Genomic DNA, 18,955 nt, shown 5'->3' on the forward strand with positions numbered 1-18,955 from the left:
GCGTCCGGACGCCTGCCTACCGGAGCCGGAGCCCGAGGTGGAGAGGTCGAAGATCAGGTCCTGCAGGGTCTTGTCCTTGGCCAGGTAGAGGTGGTCGCAGGAGGGGTCCTCCACGTCCAGCCGCTGCCGGTGGCTGTAGACGCGCTGGTGGTGCTGGAACAGGAAGACCCCCACGATCAGGACCAGGCACAGCAGAAACACCGGGCCGGCGATCACCGCGGCCAGCTCCACCGGGCCCCAGCCTGCCCCCGAGAAGCCCGGGCTCTCCTGACCTGCGGGAGGGAAGGGGGGGGAGAGAGGGAGAGGGAGAGGGGTGTCATCCTCTGGCGGCACTTTCAGACATATACTCCCGACTCTCATTCAGAACTAACGTGGGCATGTAGATGCTTTCTGAAAGAGAACACCTCACCTTGAACTCACAGGAGCTCAGCACACCCACAGCCATGAGCTCGTGATAAACAGCCAGGCAGGGAACAGGATAGACACACGACTGGGTTCCTGAGATATGATGCTGGAATGAATAACCTCTTGCGAACCAAATAGTTTGAGTCACAAAAAAGTGTACATGAGCAGCTGCGTCTGCTTTTGAATTCTGGAAGCTGCTGGTGTAAGAGGCGAACCCGTCGCTGAGATTCTGTCTGGAGGGTGAAGGGAGCTGGCTCTGTGGTGCTCCCCTCTCAAACTCCGATTCCTGGTTTGCATTCCAACACTCATTTAATCTTACTTTAATCTGTTCCCATCCTGGACCTCAAAGGGCCAGTTTCATGCCAGCTCCACTCTTAACGACTTTAATCAGCTCACTGTCTTAATTGCATAGGTTTTCTTCAGGTAACGCTGCTTTAGAGAGATCTGGGCAACCTGAGAACATGGGAGGCACTTCTTTACACAAAGGGCGGCAGGAGTGTGGAACAAGCCACCCAAGCATGTTGTTGAAGCAAATACCCTGGTGTCTTTCAGGAAATGCCTGGATGAGATCCTGGGATCAACCGACTCCAAATCGCCAAAGCAAGCTAGAAGGGTCAAAAGCCCGCCTCTCATTTACACCTGCTCTCGTGTTCTCTGACAAACCTAACTAGAGGCGCGGACAGACAGGTGCGATGTGCCACAGACTCCCGCTCACATGCCAGCGCTCCCAGGGCTGTACTGCGCAGGCACTGCTCGGTGCTGGTTCGCTTGTTTCAGGCTTGACGCGCCTCGAGAACATGCACCACTTCTTTCCTTGGGACGGCGCTGTTCTCAGTTCAACAGCCTCAGGCAGCCCAAGGGGGCGTTCTAGATGACACTCCGCGCTGAGCAGTCATGCACCAGGACGACACTGCCCGTCTCTGGCTCTTCCAGCACCTCATGCGTGCTAGCAAATGGCTGGCTGGGTCTGTGTCCTACGTTCACATTGTAGACAACTGAAACCAAAAGCAGTAAGACATCCACAGCCGAAACGTTGTTTCTTTTCTTCTCTTTTCAGCCTGGAATAAACCTTTACTTGTTCCTTTGAAACCTCAGACAAGGCCAGCGACTGCCTGATCATCTTAAAAACCAGTGTAGAAGGTGTAGCTGGTAAAGAAGACATTGGAAATTAAAGGCTTTTTTTAAAAAACAACCAGCAACCTTAAAATTCACTTATCAAAACAAATCGCCAATTGATAACTGGCTAAAACCTTAAATATGGAAAAGGAGTTGGAACAAAACTCCCGAGGCTTTGTTATCTATGGCGTTTGAACGGCTCAGCGACAGGGAAAGGCCTGAGTGAAGGAGGTCAACCCTCTGGCTGGGAGAGGCTGTGAACGCTCTCCCGTTTCCCTGCAGCCTTACAGGACACAGCCGGGACTCACCGGTGGGCACCGGCAGGTTGACGCTGTTGCAGAAGTCGGTGTAGCAGCAGTGCGTGTTGAGGAGCCCCTCGGCGCTCAGGCAGTAGAAGGGCTGTCCCGCCGGCACCAGCTTTTCCGCGCGGATGCAGGTGCGGACGAGGTGCTCCTGCCCTTTGATGTTGGAGATGGAGGCGATACAGGCGCCATCTGTCTCGCACTGGAAATCGGTCTTCTCGCACTCCGTACAGTTGCACTTCAACCCTGGGAGGAGGAAGGAGGGAACAGGAGATGAGCACCAACCTGCACGCAGTTCACAGAGATCTTGAATGCCCACTGGCCAAAATATTAGGACCTCCTGCGTTTTATAGAACAGCCCTGCTCAGTAGGGAGCAGTGTGTGTGTGGGGTTCGGATGGAGGAGCAGGAGACAGACTTTCAACCCCTGATCTCACTCCTGCTGGAAACCACTGGAACCAGCAGACCTGTCCAGATCAGTCTCCACACACCATCACCCTCCTCACACCCTGATCTGAAGGCTGTCCTGCTGCAGGAATGGGATGGGACTGGGCTGTGAAAACTTCAGATCCCTGTGGGACCTGGCAGAGGTTTCCAAGAAGTTGGCCGATGAATGTATTAGCTTAATACAGACATGCAAAGTAGTGCAACAGTTTTCCTATTCTTGAGGGCCTTTCCTAAACTCACCGTCAATCTGGACCGGGACACCCCTAGACACTCAGTCCTGTGCCACCTACCCAAACACCCTGGGAGCCCCACCTCTCCGATACATAGGACTGCAGACCAGTAGGTGCGGAGGTCATGTCCACCCCATGAGACTGTGGTACCAGCTGTTCGATCTTTAAAGAGCACTGTCCGTTAGAGTAGGGGTGTCCCACTCTGCTCCTGTACAGGCTGTACCCCCTACAGCTCCCCCTTCACCGCCTGGAGCAGCAGTGACTCTCTCCCGCCCTTGCTTGAGATGCTGCTGGGTCCCAGTCTATATGTGAAGCCCTTTACGATTCTCTGTGATGAAAAACCTGTAAAAATGCAAGCAATTCTTCTTATAGGTCCGTGACCAAAGACACAAGCCACATGTAAACGTCAGACTACTGCTGTTCTCCCCAGACAACAGCAGAGGGCGCTCTCACACTTGAATTGAGCAGCTGATCAGCTGCAGTACAGCCTGGCAAGCAGAGAGGGAGACCAAGGGCCACTCGAGTTCAACGGAGCAGTGCTGCACAACATGTATTCCAACCCCATCAGCACTTCTCACACAATAATCGCTCCCTGACAGGACAGGCTGTAGAACCTGCCTGACTGCCTCATCCCAGACAGCTGCCACCAGCCTGGGGGTTCAGGTCTGCTGCTGGAGGGTTGTACACGTCACTCCCACAGTGGGGAAAAACTCAATAAATGTTACACTGACACAACAGTCACTACAGGAACACGATATACACTGGAGTGACGCATCAGGAACTACGGCGACAGAATAAACACTACACAGACACAACAGATGACACAGTGACACAGTAGACACCACAGTGACAATAGTGACCACCTTCAGCCAGACAGTAACGCTTGTTCCTGCATCTCCCTTGTGAACCACATGCCTACCCTGCACGGACTGTGCACCTTTCACACAATCAGCAGATAAGAAGGGGGAGTGAGCAGCTCAGCAGTGCCAATACACAGGGCACCCGGAGATCACTGACCAGATCAAGAATGGTCCTGAGTGGACATTCGGCCTTATGGAAAGAGAGGAGTTTCCCGCCCACAGCTCAGTCCGTTCAGATCTCAGACGGGCACTACCGGGATGGGAGACCTCTGAGGAAAACCAGATAACTGCTGCCAGTGGTGCTCTTGGGCCAGAAGATTAGAACCGTGGCCCCAGAACAGCACGAGGGGACACTGCGCCGTAGGAGGCGCCGTCCTTCGGCTGAGATGTTAACCTGAGGTTCTGATTACTTGGGCATTAAGGGTCCCAGTTCACCGAGCAGCCCTGCCATACAGATCTCTTTAAAGTGAATTCGCTCTTTATATTTTACACTAAATTAAACAAAGTCAGTAGATCACTGTATTATAGTATTAATGCAAAACAGTAGCAAAAACCCAAGTGAGCCTTTCCAATCCAACACACTCTCATGTACGTGTATTTCTTCACCCGTCAGAAACATTTCTCAGTTTCCCAAACTTGAACAGCTTATTTTAAAAAGAGCTCCAGTTAAGGGAGACCTTAAAGTCCTCTCAAAGGGCCCCGGGAAGACAGAGCCACAACACCTCCGCACCTCAGCATCGGCTGCACATGATCTACGCACACCGGTGGGATTACGAGGAACCCCAGTCTAACGAGCACACTCTCGGTGCCGGAAGAGCAGGACCTCACCCCGGCCGAACGAGGGCTGGGGTGCACCGTTCAACCCCACAACGCGCTCATCTTGGTACAAATATCCATCGACCGATCGGTAGTTCAAGCAGGGAGCTGCGTCAGCAGGCGCAGGCTGCAAAGGAAGAAGCGATAGGTTTATTCCAGGCTGAAAAGAGAAGAAAGGAAACAATGTTTCGGCTGTGGAGCCTTCTTCGGCTGTCCGCAGGTTTCGACTTCACACCACCCGAGGGTCCACTCTGCCTCCCCCCTGCTCCCGCCTCCTCCTCTCTCCTGGCTTTCGTTCTCCTACGCTATATAATCTCTGCCGACTTCCCTGTCTTTCCCACACCCGAAGAAGGCTCCACAGCCGAAACGTTGCGTTTCCTTTCTTCTCTTCTCAGCCTGGAATAAACCTCTACGGGTTCTTTACCGATCAGTTGCCATAGTGCCCTTTGCGCCCGATCGCCACACACTGCTCTTCGCAGATGACAATACAACAGCAGCGCTCTGCGGGCACCGTGGAGAGGACACTGTGAACCCCAGACACCCTGAGAAGAAGGGGGTGGGATTTGCTGGCCGTCTCCTGCCGCACGCCGAGGCCCGGGGGTATTTATAGCGCCGCCGGCGTAATCGGGCCATTAGCTTGGATTCTAATTCTCCCAGGAGTCTGCGCTGCTTGCCGTCTGCCCTGGCAGCCCCACGCAGAAGCACTTAGCGAGGATTAGTGGAGCAGCCTCTGAACGCAGAATCCCTCCTGGAGCCCCACCTCACGAGTGGAGGACACACACGCCATGCCCATCGCGAGTCGAGGGGACAGGCACTCAAGTCCTGGGTCAGCCGGCTGGGAGGGAGCTCCCGTGTCGCCACCCTGAGAACCCAGATTCGGGGGCACCCCAGCTTGGGGACGGATTCTGATGCTGCGTTTATGACGCACACCCCCATTCCCTTCATCTCTTTTGCACCCCTAGCGGAACAGGAGCCCCGGTGATGACCCAGGACGCGGCCATCTCTGTCATGTCACTGAGCCTGACAGCCTGAAGGACGTCAACCACCCTGACAGAGCCCCTCGCTTTAAAAGCCCTGTTAAAACGCCCCTGACAGACAGGCACACCAGGACACGAGAAGGGGCACAAAACTGGAATCATTCCCAGCTCACACTTCTAGGAGCCAATTGATCTGAGGATCTCATCCAACCCCCCGGGTTTCCTTCCAGAAATGGTATTGGCTTCAACAACAGGGCTGGGCAGCTTGTTCCCGACCCCCACCTCCCTTTGTGTAAAGAAGCATCTCCTGTTCTACATCTTAAGCGCATTTTCCCCAGAGGTCTCACTTGTGTCCTCGGCCGATTCGGAATGGAAGAAGTCCGCTGGATTGACTCCGTCAGTGATTTTGAGGGTTCTTGGATGCTTGGATCAGTCTTCTCTGTACAAGACTACAGAGTTCAGTTTTTAGCCTTGAAGATCCTGGACGAGCAAGACATTCAATAATGTATTTGCTGTTTTCTGGCTTGATTCCCGAGTAGTTAATATGTTTTTACATATTTACGTATATTTATTTTTTCTAAATCAGGCCGTACTAGCGTGTCATACGGCTTTAGCAACATCCACTGGTTTAAATTCTACACCTATAGCTCTATATCCTAACACTCTGCTGGCCAGTTTTATTGCTTCCCTGTGTCTGTCAGACTGTCGGGGAATCTCGTCTGCAGCCCAGGGTTGCTTTTCTCGTCTTTATCCAACCCAGCAGGCTCACGCTCGCCTGGCAGGACTGTTTTTTGCGGAGGCTGAATTCCTCCTCCATCAAGGATCCGCAGGGAGAGAACAGCTGTCCGTGACCTCCGTCGCTCTCCCTCACCAAGGCTGCTGGAAGGACGTGTGTGTGTGTGTGTGTGTGTGTGTGTGTGTGAGACAGGGAGGCTTGAAAGACTTCCTGGAGTGAGCACAGGGGAGGAGAAAGAAAAAACACCAGGCTCTGGAGCTTTGTTGGAGCCCCTCCAATTCCAGGAAAACTAGGACCCTTATTCCCAAATATGTGAGTACGTCTGACGCCCCCCCACCACCACCAAGAAAAACCTGCGCTCTCAAGTCGTGTGCAGCCCTATCATCCCCCGTTTCCCTTCCCCTGTGGAGCCTGTCTGCCTCTAGGGATTAGGAGCATGGATTACGCCAGCGCCTCACCCAGCCCGCCGCGCCCCCTCCCCATCCGGACACGGACGCACGCCGGCCAGACCGGAGCAGTGGGGTGTGCTAATCCAGCACAGGGGCGGGCTGGAGCGGACACGTGGGAGGGTTCTTGACCTACACCCTAATCATCTGCAAACCGCTTTGCGGACCGGCGCCAGGTGGGGACCCGGAGACAGTGCTGTGGATCCTGGGGTGACTGGGGTGCCACTGTGGTGCCTAGCACACCAAGCAGCTGCAGCACAGGGACTGGGAGTTCTGTCTGCCTACTATCACCAGCTGTAGGGTCTGACTGTCTATTGATTTCTACCAGTCTCGGTGTTAATCAGTTTATTTGGTAAACTCTCCAACACAACCTCTGCGCATCCAGTCTACATCAATCGCACTTTACATCTCACTGAATTCCTCCATGTGTGGAGCGATCTTTCAATATCGATCAATGGCAATCAGCATACAGAAGGAGCTCCGGGGCCCCTGGGGCCCTCTGGCATACAGAGGGAGCTCCGGGGCCCCTGGGGCCCTCCGGCATACAGAGACAAAGAATCCCAGGAGGGAGGTACGAGAGGATCTAGAGATCAGATCACAAGGGCTTCTTCCACTGTCATTAGGTTATCGCCCAGGAGTAGAGGTGTATGCACACATGGGTGAAGGGGACACAGCACCCTTCCCTTCATTAAGGCTCTGGAGGGAGTCTAGACTAGGCCAGTGTTTCTCAGCTTTTACAATTAACAGGCACACTCCCATAAACAAGACCATCCTGCGTCACTCCACCCCTCCTCCCACACACGCACACACGTCACTGGCCTGCTCACATTCTTACACCATTACACACCAGACCTACTCCACTCTCTCATCCGAGTCGGCCTGCAAGCGCGCAGTCCAGGAGCTGATGACAGTGAAACACTCGGTTCTTGCTCAGCTGCTCTCAGTTTCAGTGTTTGTGTCCGTCAGCCCAGAGACACTGATCTCCCGCCACACAGGAGGGCTCCCTGTGAACAGCTTTCCATCTCGAGCACAAACGCCAGACACGGCTACTCCACTACACTGAAATACATAAACCAGATCTACTCCTCCTTTACACGAGAGCCTCTGATCTACAGAGCCTCCTGCTGACATTCTGAACCAGTCTGAACTGACCGGAAGGCCCTCAACGACACGGAGTCACCCATTTTATTTTTCCAAACCTTCCCAATTTGTAATTGCAAATCATTCGACCAAAAAGTTCCTGCTCCTGCTACAGCTCCTGGTGATTCAGAGTCACTTCTGAAATGGTGAACACGAGGCTGGTGAACACGAATGCTCTATTGATGTGATAAGATCACCGTAATCATCACTTAAAGTGCCAGAAGGCGGCTACGCCTGTGCATGTTTTGTAGTTTTTTCCAATTTCCTTTAACATCCAAATCCAGGATTCCAGAAACAACAAATATACCAATATGGAATAAAACAGGAATAAAGCGGTCTACATGAAGGCAACATGAAGGCGATCTGCGATTGGATAGCAGTTGAGCGGTGCGCTGTGGTGGGATAGTGGTCAAGCTGTGCACTGTGATTGGCGAACAGCTGAGCCGTGCACTATAATTGGATAGTAGCTAGGAGACAGCCGTGCAGAGCTGGAAATGAGCTGTGATTGGCTAGTGGCCGAGCAGTGCACTGTGATTGGCTAGCTTTAAGTAAATTGCGATTGGCTAGTGGCTGTGAAGAGCGCTTTGAGCGGCTGAAGGGCAGACAGAGGCAGAACAGAGCTGGAAGTGAGTTGTGATTGGCTACTGGCTAGGAGGCAAAGGACTGCGGCACACTGTTCCAGTGCTGTGTGATCCTAGATCCAGACTTGATCCCCACAGTGGAGCTCAGCCAGTCAAGCGATGTAATTGCGCACATTGGGGGCGGAACCACCTGACAGCAGCTCAAGTGATCCCCGCAGGAAGACGCAGGGTGCCTAGGCCAAGCAAAGCGCGCCTGGCCCGGAGGAGAGAGCTGTCCGAGACTGTTAAAGACACCACTGTCTGAGCCTCACAGTCGAGCTCTGTTCTGTGAACACTCCGATCCCGTCTTGAAGGCTGCCTGTTAAAACACGGGCCTTTCCTAAACCCCCGGGCATTCCTGGAACTGCCCGGATCAATTAGCCGCCAATTATCTTTTTTTATTACCCGTTTATTCCTGCCTTCCCACACTCTCCCACGTGACTCATATCCGGAGACATGCTGGAACGCAGCCCTTGCACAGGCCTGCTGTGATAATGCACACAAGCCCTCAAGACCGAACCCAGGATAACCCTCTTCTAGTCTCGGAACAGGACAGCACAGTGGTCAGCATTGCTGCCTCGCAGCGCTGCGGCCCTGGGTTCGATTCCTAGGAATCTAGACAGCAGTGGGATCTGTGTGGAGTTTGCATGTTCTCCCTGCGTTCACGTGGGCTTCCTCCAGGTGCCCTGGTTTTCTCCCACAGTCTGGGGGTGCAACTGGACGACTAGCCTGCTACAGTGAACCCCATTATTATGGGGTTGCACTGGCAAGCCTAAAGCAAGTCGGGAACAGCAATCCTACGCCACTGGAGAATCCGGAACAGAGCCCATTCTGCTTCATAAAGCGCCTGGGTCAGCTCTGCAACAGCTCGATCCTGTCTGCTGTAGTCTTCTACAGCTTTAGGGTTTTGTCCATCATACACAGAAAAAGAGCAAAGAAACACATCAAGACTGTTCAGAAGCACAGCAGAGGAACCGGGGGGGGTTATGGCAGTCGGAGCTGTTGCCTTGAAATTCTTGGGTGCTAAATGTGCTCACGCACTTGAAAACCTTCTGTGCCGAGTCTGCATTCACCTGGGCTTCCTTTGAACACTCTGGTCTCCTCCGACGAGCTGAAGGATTGAGGAGCTGCACTGGGTAGCCCAATCTAAGGCAGATCTCCTGCCATGCCAACCTTAGCAAGGCCCAGGGGAGGAAGAAGGATTCGCTTTCGACACAGCAAGGGGACTGGAAACTGTCGATCCCAGGAAAAACAAAGGAGCAGAGCAAACACAGAAGTAGGAAATGCTCCTGAGCGCAGGCCAGCGTGTGCCTACTGGCACAAAGACTGAAAGCGACAGAGACGACAGGCTTGGGCCACCCCTGGGGTGCAGCTCCCCCTCCCCCTACGGCCCAGGCTCGGCACCCAGCACCACTGCACAGACAGAGCAGACAGAGCAGACTTCCACACCAGCCAGGTCTGGAGGGACTGAAGCAGCACTAACAGGCTCCGGGCTGGAACGAGAGCCAAGCGGCGGAGCTTTCCTGCTTTCATAATGTCTGCTATTAATGCGTGTAATTACCCCGAGCAGAGGAAGAATGGAGAGAGAGGGAGAGAGAGAAGACAGTGCATTAACACTCAGAGCCAGAGAAAGCACAGTGGGGCCATTGTTCTGCGCAGGAGAGACAGGTCTGTACAGGGCCAGGGGAGGAGGGAGAGGCTCCCAGCACACGCCTGCGCCCAGGCCAGCGCCCTCTTCACTTCACGGCATCCGACCACCCAGACGGGACTCCTGGAACACCTGGAGCAGACCAGACTGCTCTGCAATGGGAGACCTCACGTTTCTGCTCCCCCCAGAATCCTCAACCATCTGACAAATCCAGATCTGAGAAAGGAGAGGGTTACATTTTTCCACACAGCACAGCGCCTGCAGCGTGCCATGGCAGGGAAAATACCTTTCAAATTAGAAAGGAAATCGAGAAGACTCGGGCCTGGAATGCACCCTGTCTTAAACCACTTCAGAGTGGAAAGGGCTTTGTCTTTAATTGCTGTTGCAGCCTGGGAGGCCCCTGTGTAGCTGTGTGGCTGCAGGTCTTGGGGTGTCAAAGCCTGTAGCGTGTCGCACTCCCAGAGAGGTGCTGGGTGTTCTGGATCACAGAACAGTACGGGGGTGGCGAACCTCAAGAATAAGCTTGTTTTTTCAAGTTTACAACTGCCAACAATTATCTATACCCATCCGTGCTGGAACTGCATGTTTTCACATGTAACATCTCAGTTAAGGCCCCTGTGATCTCACATGGGCATGATGAGGAAGTGCAGACAGACCCCTCTGCCCCGCCCACCTCTGAGTCACATGGCACAAGCAGCACCGCCCCCTACTGGAGGATCAGCGTGCTGATTGGAGGAGAGGCACACCCCTCAACAAGAATACTGCATGTCTGCCAGCGTCCAGGAGCAGAGGATACTCTGTCTCCAAGAGTCAAAACAGTCCTGGCTGACTAGTCTCATCCCTGGCCCTGGGGTGCCACCTCATGGACGATGGGCCCAGTCGCCAAGAGTGATGTAACCTAGGGCTGAACCCGTGATCACAGAGCTCATCCTCTGTGAGTCCTACTGGCCGAGGCTCTCAGGAGAACAGACGAACCTGATCCCTCTGTTGTGAATTATCAAGAGCCCTGTTCACATCAGCAGCTCTGATCAACAGCCTGAAAGCCCAGAAACACCTGAGGGGAAGACACCCTGAAGCGATGTCACAGCACCGCTGCAGGCGTGGCAAAAGACATCAGCATCCAAGGCAAGAGCTACAAGAGCAGGTTAAAATAAGGGACAGAGATCTCAGACTGGTCTCTTTCCTTCCTGCAGGGTGCTCTCTTCAGCTGGAGGGGCCATTTCTACAGCAGACCATTCCCTGGAACAGCCTGAGTGAAGAACTCTGCTCAAGGCCACGACAGCTGTGCCACACAGCCTGGGATCTGAACCCGCAGCCCCACCAGCTCCAAGCTCTAGCAGAGCTGTCCCTGCTACAGAACAGACATTGAGGAGAAAATACCAAAAACCCCAGTGCTGCCTAGATTCCTGTTTCCCATCCATGAGAACAGACACAAAAGCTCCCTGCTACACAACACTTTTATGACAGATTTGAATGCCTCAGCAGGGAGAATAACAGTGCATCCATGTTTAAACATGCCTGTCACTTGTCAGGAAAACCTGTGATTACCCTTCTACATTACTGGGGCCCTAGGATCTTCACACAACTCCTCTCCAGAAACAAAGCCCACCACTCCCCGAGGTGGTGTGGAACGGTCCTTGTGCTCTTAAACCTGTCCTCAGCTTGCCCTGTTTAACACCATTTAATCTTAGAAAAGGAGGGTGGGTTACTACACAAACTTCCAATGTGCTCCGAACAGGAGGCTGAAAAAAAAGGTCCAGAGACTGATTAAGCAAGAGAAGGGATAACTCCGTTATGAAAACCTTAAAATTAACCTTCAATGTTGGTGCAGTAGCAGAGTTTTCGCACAGTGTCCCCCCCCATTCCACAACAGAATGGAACTGTCCTTCTGTGTCTGGCCCAAGGTATGCCCAGGTCAGCACCACCTTATCTTGAGGAGGGGGGTGGGGAGAGGGAGCATGCCAACAGACTTCTCTTGCATCCTTTACACTATAAACTGTCCATTCACTTTCTAACCACTTCGAATACAGGGCTGCAGGGGAACCAGAGCTTACCCCAGCAAGCAATGGAGGGGACGCCAGTCCATCACAGGGCACACACAGACACAACGACACACTCACACCAGGGCCGATTTTCACAGAAGCCAATTGACTTACCAGCATGTTTTGGACTGTGGGAGGAAACCCATCCTAACCCAGGAAGAGCATGCAGACTCCACACAGACAGCACCCCAGCTCTGGACTTGAAACCAGGGCCCCAGCGCTGTGAGCCACCAACGCTTTACTACAAACCGATTAAAGGAAAATAAGAGCCAAAGTTCAGCAATAACAACTCAGAGTGAGCCTCATTAATCCTCCTCAGAATTGCTTTTCAGAAGGCGAGGGAAAGGACTTTGTTCTGGCAGACCGGAACGATCGCGCCGCGCCGGTCTGGGCTGTAAGCGGATTGCACTCCCAGCAGTGGGAAAGCGGGATTTTCCCGAGCCGGGAGGACGCAGACGGAGCGTTCCTACAATCTGGGGTTTCTTATCTGTCTCTCGTGGGAAGAGCCGCAGCCGCGAGTCGGAGGAGGGGAGGTGAGGAGGCCGCTGTGCACAGAAGAACAGAAATCTGGGAGAGAGGGACACCACGGAGCCCGCGGCCCCCCCCTCCGAGCCGAAGGAGCAGTCGAGGAGAGAGAGCTCCGCACCCTGACCCCCACGGCTTCCCAGGACCTGAGGACAGCTTTGGAACCAGAGGGTTAGCATCCAAGATCAGAAGCGGATTAAAATCTGGAAGAGGCCGATTTGGGGGCGGGTGGGGGGGGGGGGGTGTGCATCACTGGGGCACGTGGGATCAGCAGTGGGAATGAGGGGCCGAGCGATCCTAGAATGCACCCGCACAGCCCTGCAGAGTTTCCTGTACAGTCCCTTTAGAAAAAACATCTAGCACAGATGGGCTGAAGGGCTTGTCTTTGCCATAAGAATATTAATAACGGGCAGCATGGTGGCACAGAGGTTAGCACTGCTGCCTCGCAGTGCTGGGGGGCCCTGCGATCAATTTCTGGGGCTCCGGTTTCCTCCCACAGCCCAAAGACATGCTACAAGGTTAAATGGCTTCTGGGAAAAGTGACCCTGGTGTGAGTGTGTCTGCACATCGGTCCTGCAGTGGACAGGAGTCCTGTCCAGGGTGTACCCTGCCTTATTTCTGGGACGGGCTCAAGCTTCCCTGCAATCCTGAATTGGATGGAGCAGGTAGAAAATGGATGGACACATAGTATTATTTATAATAATGCATATTATGATATAATGCATAACAATAAAGCTTTATTTGCAACCTCTTTTAAAGGCACTGTACAAAAGGACTCACTTCCTTTTCTTCAAGCTCCCCAATGACTTAAGGCTTTGAAACAGTTGTGTTTCGGACCCGTTAAGCCACTAACGCAATTAGACAATTAAGACCTCAGGCACAGCACTTCTGTTAAGGGTTACAGTCGAACAGTCTGCAAAACAGAGTGGAGCACAATTCCCAATGACCTTGGAGTTCTGCCAAACAGAAAGGAAAAGGCTTCGAGACTCAGGCTAGGACAACCTTCCTTCGCATCAAATCCCAACAAATGAGCCACCCTGAACTTTGACCTCTGTTTGACCTCCTGCTGATCCCTGCTCCAACCTGCTTGTGCCTGCCCCTTCCCCACAGCACCACATCATCGCTCTGCAGCCCAACCGAGCGGGGCCAGACGGAGATTACCGATCACCCTCCCTTCAACTCCCCACAGCGGAATTCGGCAGCCATTCAGCACCAGGTAACAAGTGTGGAGCAGTGGATCCAGTCCTGCTGCGGCCTGCGGCCACTGGTCAGACTGTGGTGGACTGCACTGCTGTGCAATGGGAGCGTGGGCCCCTTTCCCTGTACATCAACGCTGGCTGTCTTGATGAAACACCAGTGACAACACCCAGCTTGTGAAACGGAGGAGTCACAAGCTCCTCTCAGCCCAGCACCAGTGCACCACATTGCAAAACCTGCTGGAGACGATCAGCGAGTGAGCCCCCGCGTCTCCTCCTCTCGACTGTCCAGCAGCCACACTAACCCCAACCCCATCCTGTATCTAACCAAGAGCGAATGGCTCTCGCCTCCAGACCAGACGGCTGCACACTGCAAACCCCTAATGGACAGCGACCCCCCCCCCCCCCCCAACCCCCAGCAGGCCTGAGGGGCGTTTCAATCATCGGGGAAGTCACACTCACAACAGCACCTGCAAGGAAAAGAACTGTTGCTCTGTGTGACAACTACAACTCCAGGCCTAAAACAGAGCATGCCCAAACACAGAAGCACCTCCATCTTGTCTGGTTAGTTTTTCTGCCTAGTGCAGGGCCTGACACAGATGCAGGAGACTGACACCAACACCACAATATAGGAGCACAAATGATATGGGGACGACAGCTGCATAATTCCTTTTTTGGCAGGAGTGGAGGGGAATGTGTTGTGCAATCGTTATAATCCCCTATGACTGATCTCTGCTCAGAGATATTCCAGAGGCCTTACTGACTATCTCACCTTTCCACTGTCTTGATGAGAAGGTCTCTGCTCACCAATTCCGAGATAAAAATCAGCTGACGTTTTGAGGCAGAAATGTCATTTCCTACCGTTTTTTTAAACGTTGATAATCCAGTGGCAATCCTTGGTAACTAAGAAGCTGCTACTATGTGGTTAATGAGTCACTTATGCCAAAGTTAAAAACATTTAAAATATCCCCCGCCCTCACAGAGTATGCGTTTTCTTTGTATAATTTAGTCTTGAACAACCTTCAGAACCGTGACATCTTCACCACCACGGCCCCCCGACCGCGGACACTTTCCTGCAGGTCCCACAGTCCCCCGACCGCGGACACTTTCCTGCAGGTCCCACAGTCTCGACCACGGACACTTTCCTGCAGGTCCCACAGCCCCCCGACCGCGGACACTTTCCTGCAGGTCCCAAAGCCCCCCGACCGCAGACACTTTCCTGCAGGTCCCACAGCCCCTCGACCGCGGACACTTTCCTGCAGGTCCCACAGCCCCTCGACCACGGACACTTTCCTGCAGGTCCCACAGTCTCGACCGCGGACACTTTCCTGCAGGTCCCACAGCCCCCCGACCGCGGACACTTTCCTGCAGGTCCCACAGCCCCCTGACCACGGACACTTTCCTGCAGGTCCCACAGCCCCCTGACCGCAGACACTTTCCTGCAGGTCCCACGGCCCCCTGACCGCAGACACTTTCCTGCAGGTCCCACAGCCCCCCGACCGCCGACACTTTCCTGCAGGTCCCACAGTCTCGACCGCGGACACTTTCCTGCAGGTCCCACAGTCTCGACCGCGGACACTTTCCTGCAGGTCCCACAGCCCCCCGACCGCCGACACTTTCTTGCAGGTCCCACAGTCTCGACCGCGGACACTTTCCTGCAGGTCCCACAGCCCCCCGACCGCGGACACTTTCCTGCAGGTCCCACAGTCTCGACCGCGGACACTTTCCTGCAGGTCCCACAGTCTCGACCGCGGACACTTTCCTGCAGGTCCCACAGCCCCCCGACCGCCGACACTTTCTTGCAGGTCCCACAGTCTCGACCGCCGACACTTTCCTGCAGGTCTTACAGCCCCCCGACCGCGGACACTTTCCTGCAGGTCCCACAGTCTCGACCGCGGACACTTTCCTGCAGGTCCCACAGCCCCCCGACCGCGGACACTTTCCTGTAGGTCCCACAGTCTCGACCGCGGACACTTTCCTGCAGGTCCCACAGCCCCCTGACCGCAGACACTTTCCTGCAGGTCCCACAGTCTCAACCGCGGACACTTTCCTGCAGGTCCCACAGCCCCCCGACCGCCGACACTTTCTTGCAGGTCCCACAGTCTCGACCGCGGACACTTTCCTGCAGGTCCCACAGCCCCCCGACCGCGGACACTTTCCTGCAGGTCCCACAGTCTCGACCGCGGACACTTTCCTGCAGGTCTTACAGCCCCCCGACCGCGGACACTTTCCTGCAGGTCCCACAGCCCCCCGACCGCCGACACTTTCTTGCAGGTCCCACAGTCTCGACCGCGGACACTTTCCTGCAGGTCCCACAGCCCCCCGACCGCCGACACTTTCTTGCAGGTCCCACAGTCTCGACCGCGGACACTTTCCTGCAGGTCCCACAGCCCCCTGACCGCAGACACTTTCCTGCAGGTCCCACAGTCTCGACCGCGGACACTTTCCTGCAGGTCCCACAGTCTCGACCGCGGACACTTTCCTGCAGGTCCCACAGCCCCCCGACCGCCGACACTTTCTTGCAGGTCCCACAGTCTCGACCGCGGACACTTTCCTGCAGGTCTTACAGCCCCCCGACCGCGGACACTTTCCTGCAGGTCCCACAGTCTCGACCGCGGACACTTTCCTGCAGGTCCCACAGCCCCCCGACCTCGGACACTTTCTTGCAGGTCCCACGGTCTCGACCGCGGACACAGGGGGGTTCTGAAATGGATCAATTCAGATCACACTGCCAGCTACAGCCAGGCCTTCTGCGTTACCCTTGCAATGCTGAGCTTCCTGCTGTTTTCCCTGCCTGCTGGCTGTTCCGCTCCTGTTCCTGCTAAAGATGCTGGTCCTCATGCCTGTGGAAACCTGGGAACGCCACGCGCAGGACAAAGGGAGATCTGTCTGGAGGGTGGATAAAGGGAGCCCCCTCATTGCTAGTCCTTTCATGAACCCTGACCCCCCTTCTCAGTTGCGCCGCGACACCGGATCCCGCAACGCAGCCAGCCGCCCCCGCTCTCCCGAGCGGCCAGACAGCATTCTTCTGGGAAGCAGGAGCACAGAGACTCTGCTCTCTCGGTCCCCGGCTGCTATTTTACGAAGACGGACGACAGAACACGACACGTACCGAACACGTTCAGATGTGTGGACGCACTCACACGATCCAGTCTCGGCATTACACACCGCCTGCTAGCACTGACTTAACCACGACAAGTGACTGACAACGGTGAGACTAGGGTACGGAAAGACACCCGTGTGTACCTGCACACGCGATTTTATGAACGGGTCCTATTACTGTGACTCTTCCAGACATCAAAACAAAGTATCACGACAGCAACAGTAGCCCGCCCGGCCCCCACATCCCTCCCGACTTCGTAGCCATAACCAGAGTGTTGGGAGACTCGGGGAAACCGTGGTTCAGGACGAGCTGGTTGGACATTTCCGCTGTTCAACAGCAGCCGGGCTCGGAGCAGGGCGAGCGCGCCGCCGCAGCACGTAGCGTGTCCCGGATTGAGCTCCGAGCCGCGCGAGGCTGAGGAGAGCAGGTGAGGTGCGCGACCCTGGAGACTGGGAAGAAAGGGGGGGGGGCAGTGAACCACAAGGCTTTGCGCTCCGCCTGCCGGGTTCGGCCTTGACCCGAGAAGCGGACAGAATCAGACCCGCCGCTGTTGTGGAGCAACACACCCGGCCCGAATACAGACTTGATCAGCCGTGACCGCAACAGGGGCACACACCAGCCGCCTCAGTCGAGCTGATACACCTCAGGCACGGGCACGCAGAAGAACCTGGGCTGTTTTTGAACACTACATACACCTTTTCACAGATTTAACAGCCATACCGGGGACGGGAGGGGGGTCAACTCTTCACCGGTGTTTAAATTCAAACCACTCCCAGGGTCTGGGGGACAGAGCTCCCCTGGTTTCGATGCCCCGCTAACGTCGCCGGGACATTTAAAATACTACACGTCATTGTTAATATGGACGCACCCCCCCCACCCCACACACACACACACACACCACCTCCGAGCATAAACCCGCTTCGGGAAATTCAATTTCCACACGAAAATTAAACGCCATTTGGGGTCGGCAAGGTACATACGGGTCCACCGCCATCCCAACACACCGAACCCCGATTTCGGAGCTCTGGCGTTGGGCTTCGGTTTAATGCCCACCGACCACCAAAAAATAAATGGACTGACGGGTAAAAAATATTAAATTATCCCCAGGACGAGTTCACGGCTCGCTTGCCATTAAACGCGTGTGGATCTCAGAAACATCCACTGACTCTGAACAGGCGCGACGCCGCCGTCTGCTCGGCTACCCAGTCCCTGCGCCATATTGAGCTGTGCTAGGAAATGCAATTTAAAATCCGAGCCCCAGCCAGGTTCGAGGGAATAAATAAGCCTGGACATATGAAGACACACAACTCCCCCCCACACACACACCGCAAACCGACATCTTACCGTCGCAGGTCGCCAGTAACCCAGCCACAGACAACAGAGCCAGGGCAGTCCGCTTCTTCGCCATATTTACAGTATTCCCATCGCTTCGCATCGATACACAAAAACGTGTGATATTGACAATGTAGCCAGACCTCAAACACAACAAGCACGGCGCTCGCACACACCGCCAGCCAGCCGCACGGTTAAAGGGCGGTGCGCCTTAAAGGGGAGGAGCCGCACTCAGTCCTTTTGTTTTGGAAAGACGATGGTTACTTTTTAGGCGACATAAAAGGAAAAGCTGTGGGGGTTGGTGTGTGGATAGGTAGGTTTTAGGGAATGTTACGACGTGACGGGGTATTTCCAAAGCCGAGGTTATTAATTAAGGATCAGGTAACCATCTAGATGTGCTCCAAATGAACAGACAAGCTCGCCTCGCTGTGCGTCTGCATGTTTAGAAGAATGAGGTCTCGACTTTAGTTAAATGAGAGTGATTTCAATAGGAATATGGGGTTGGACTGGAATAATAAAAAGCTTCTTTTTCATCAAACAAGTCCCGGGCACTTCACGTGAAGCCACAAGAACATATATTCAGCAGCGCAGTATACGCACAGTTTACACTGTATAATTTCGCTGCCCGCAGTTGCTTAGACCGCGGTTACCGCTGGTAAATAATTTATCCAGGGCCCGGCCGGAGGTGCTTCACAAGCAGCCGGGTCGCAGTCTTTATTACAGGCTGGGCGCGGTAAGTGTGGGGGTATAGTGATGCCTTAGCCTTGTGGGCCGCCTCTCGCCTCAGCCGCGCTCCAGCTCAGGACACTGCCTGACCACAGACACCAGCTGCTCGGCCTGGGACCGGACCCGGGCGCTCCCGTCAGGCGCCGGGAGATCTCTGGGCCTGGGGAAGGGGGGGGGGGTCCCCACTCGCGGCTCGCGCGAGGTCGGCGGCCCCGCTGCCGCGTGTAGTCGTGCTTTATCGCCGCGAGCGCCCGGCACGCGCCTGCGGTTGTGCCGTGCGTGAAAACAA

At 54.7% G+C, this 18,955-nt stretch overlaps 1 protein-coding gene across 1 annotated transcript in view; it reads right to left on the bottom strand.

Annotated features, from left to right (window-relative positions):
- The window catches only part of acvr1ba (activin A receptor type 1Ba), a 28,479-nt gene extending 10,384 nt beyond the window's left edge, over positions 1 to 18,095 (bottom strand). The window contains exons 1-3 of the mRNA XM_088919442.1: positions 17,953 to 18,095; positions 1,830 to 2,069; positions 21 to 272 (exon numbers count right to left, since the gene is read on the bottom strand). Of these exons, the coding sequence (XP_088775568.1) occupies positions 21 to 272; positions 1,830 to 2,069; positions 17,953 to 18,043 (583 nt within the window). The 5' untranslated portion in view covers positions 18,044 to 18,095. The remainder of the gene's footprint in view (positions 1 to 20; positions 273 to 1,829; positions 2,070 to 17,952) is intronic.
- Positions 18,096 to 18,955: the final 860 nt, after the last annotated feature.

This window comes from Atractosteus spatula, chromosome 1 (assembly GCF_055471065.1).
Source record: "Atractosteus spatula isolate fAtrSpa1 chromosome 1, fAtrSpa1.hap1, whole genome shotgun sequence".
In the NCBI taxonomy this organism is placed as follows: Eukaryota; Metazoa; Chordata; class Actinopteri; order Semionotiformes; family Lepisosteidae; genus Atractosteus; species Atractosteus spatula.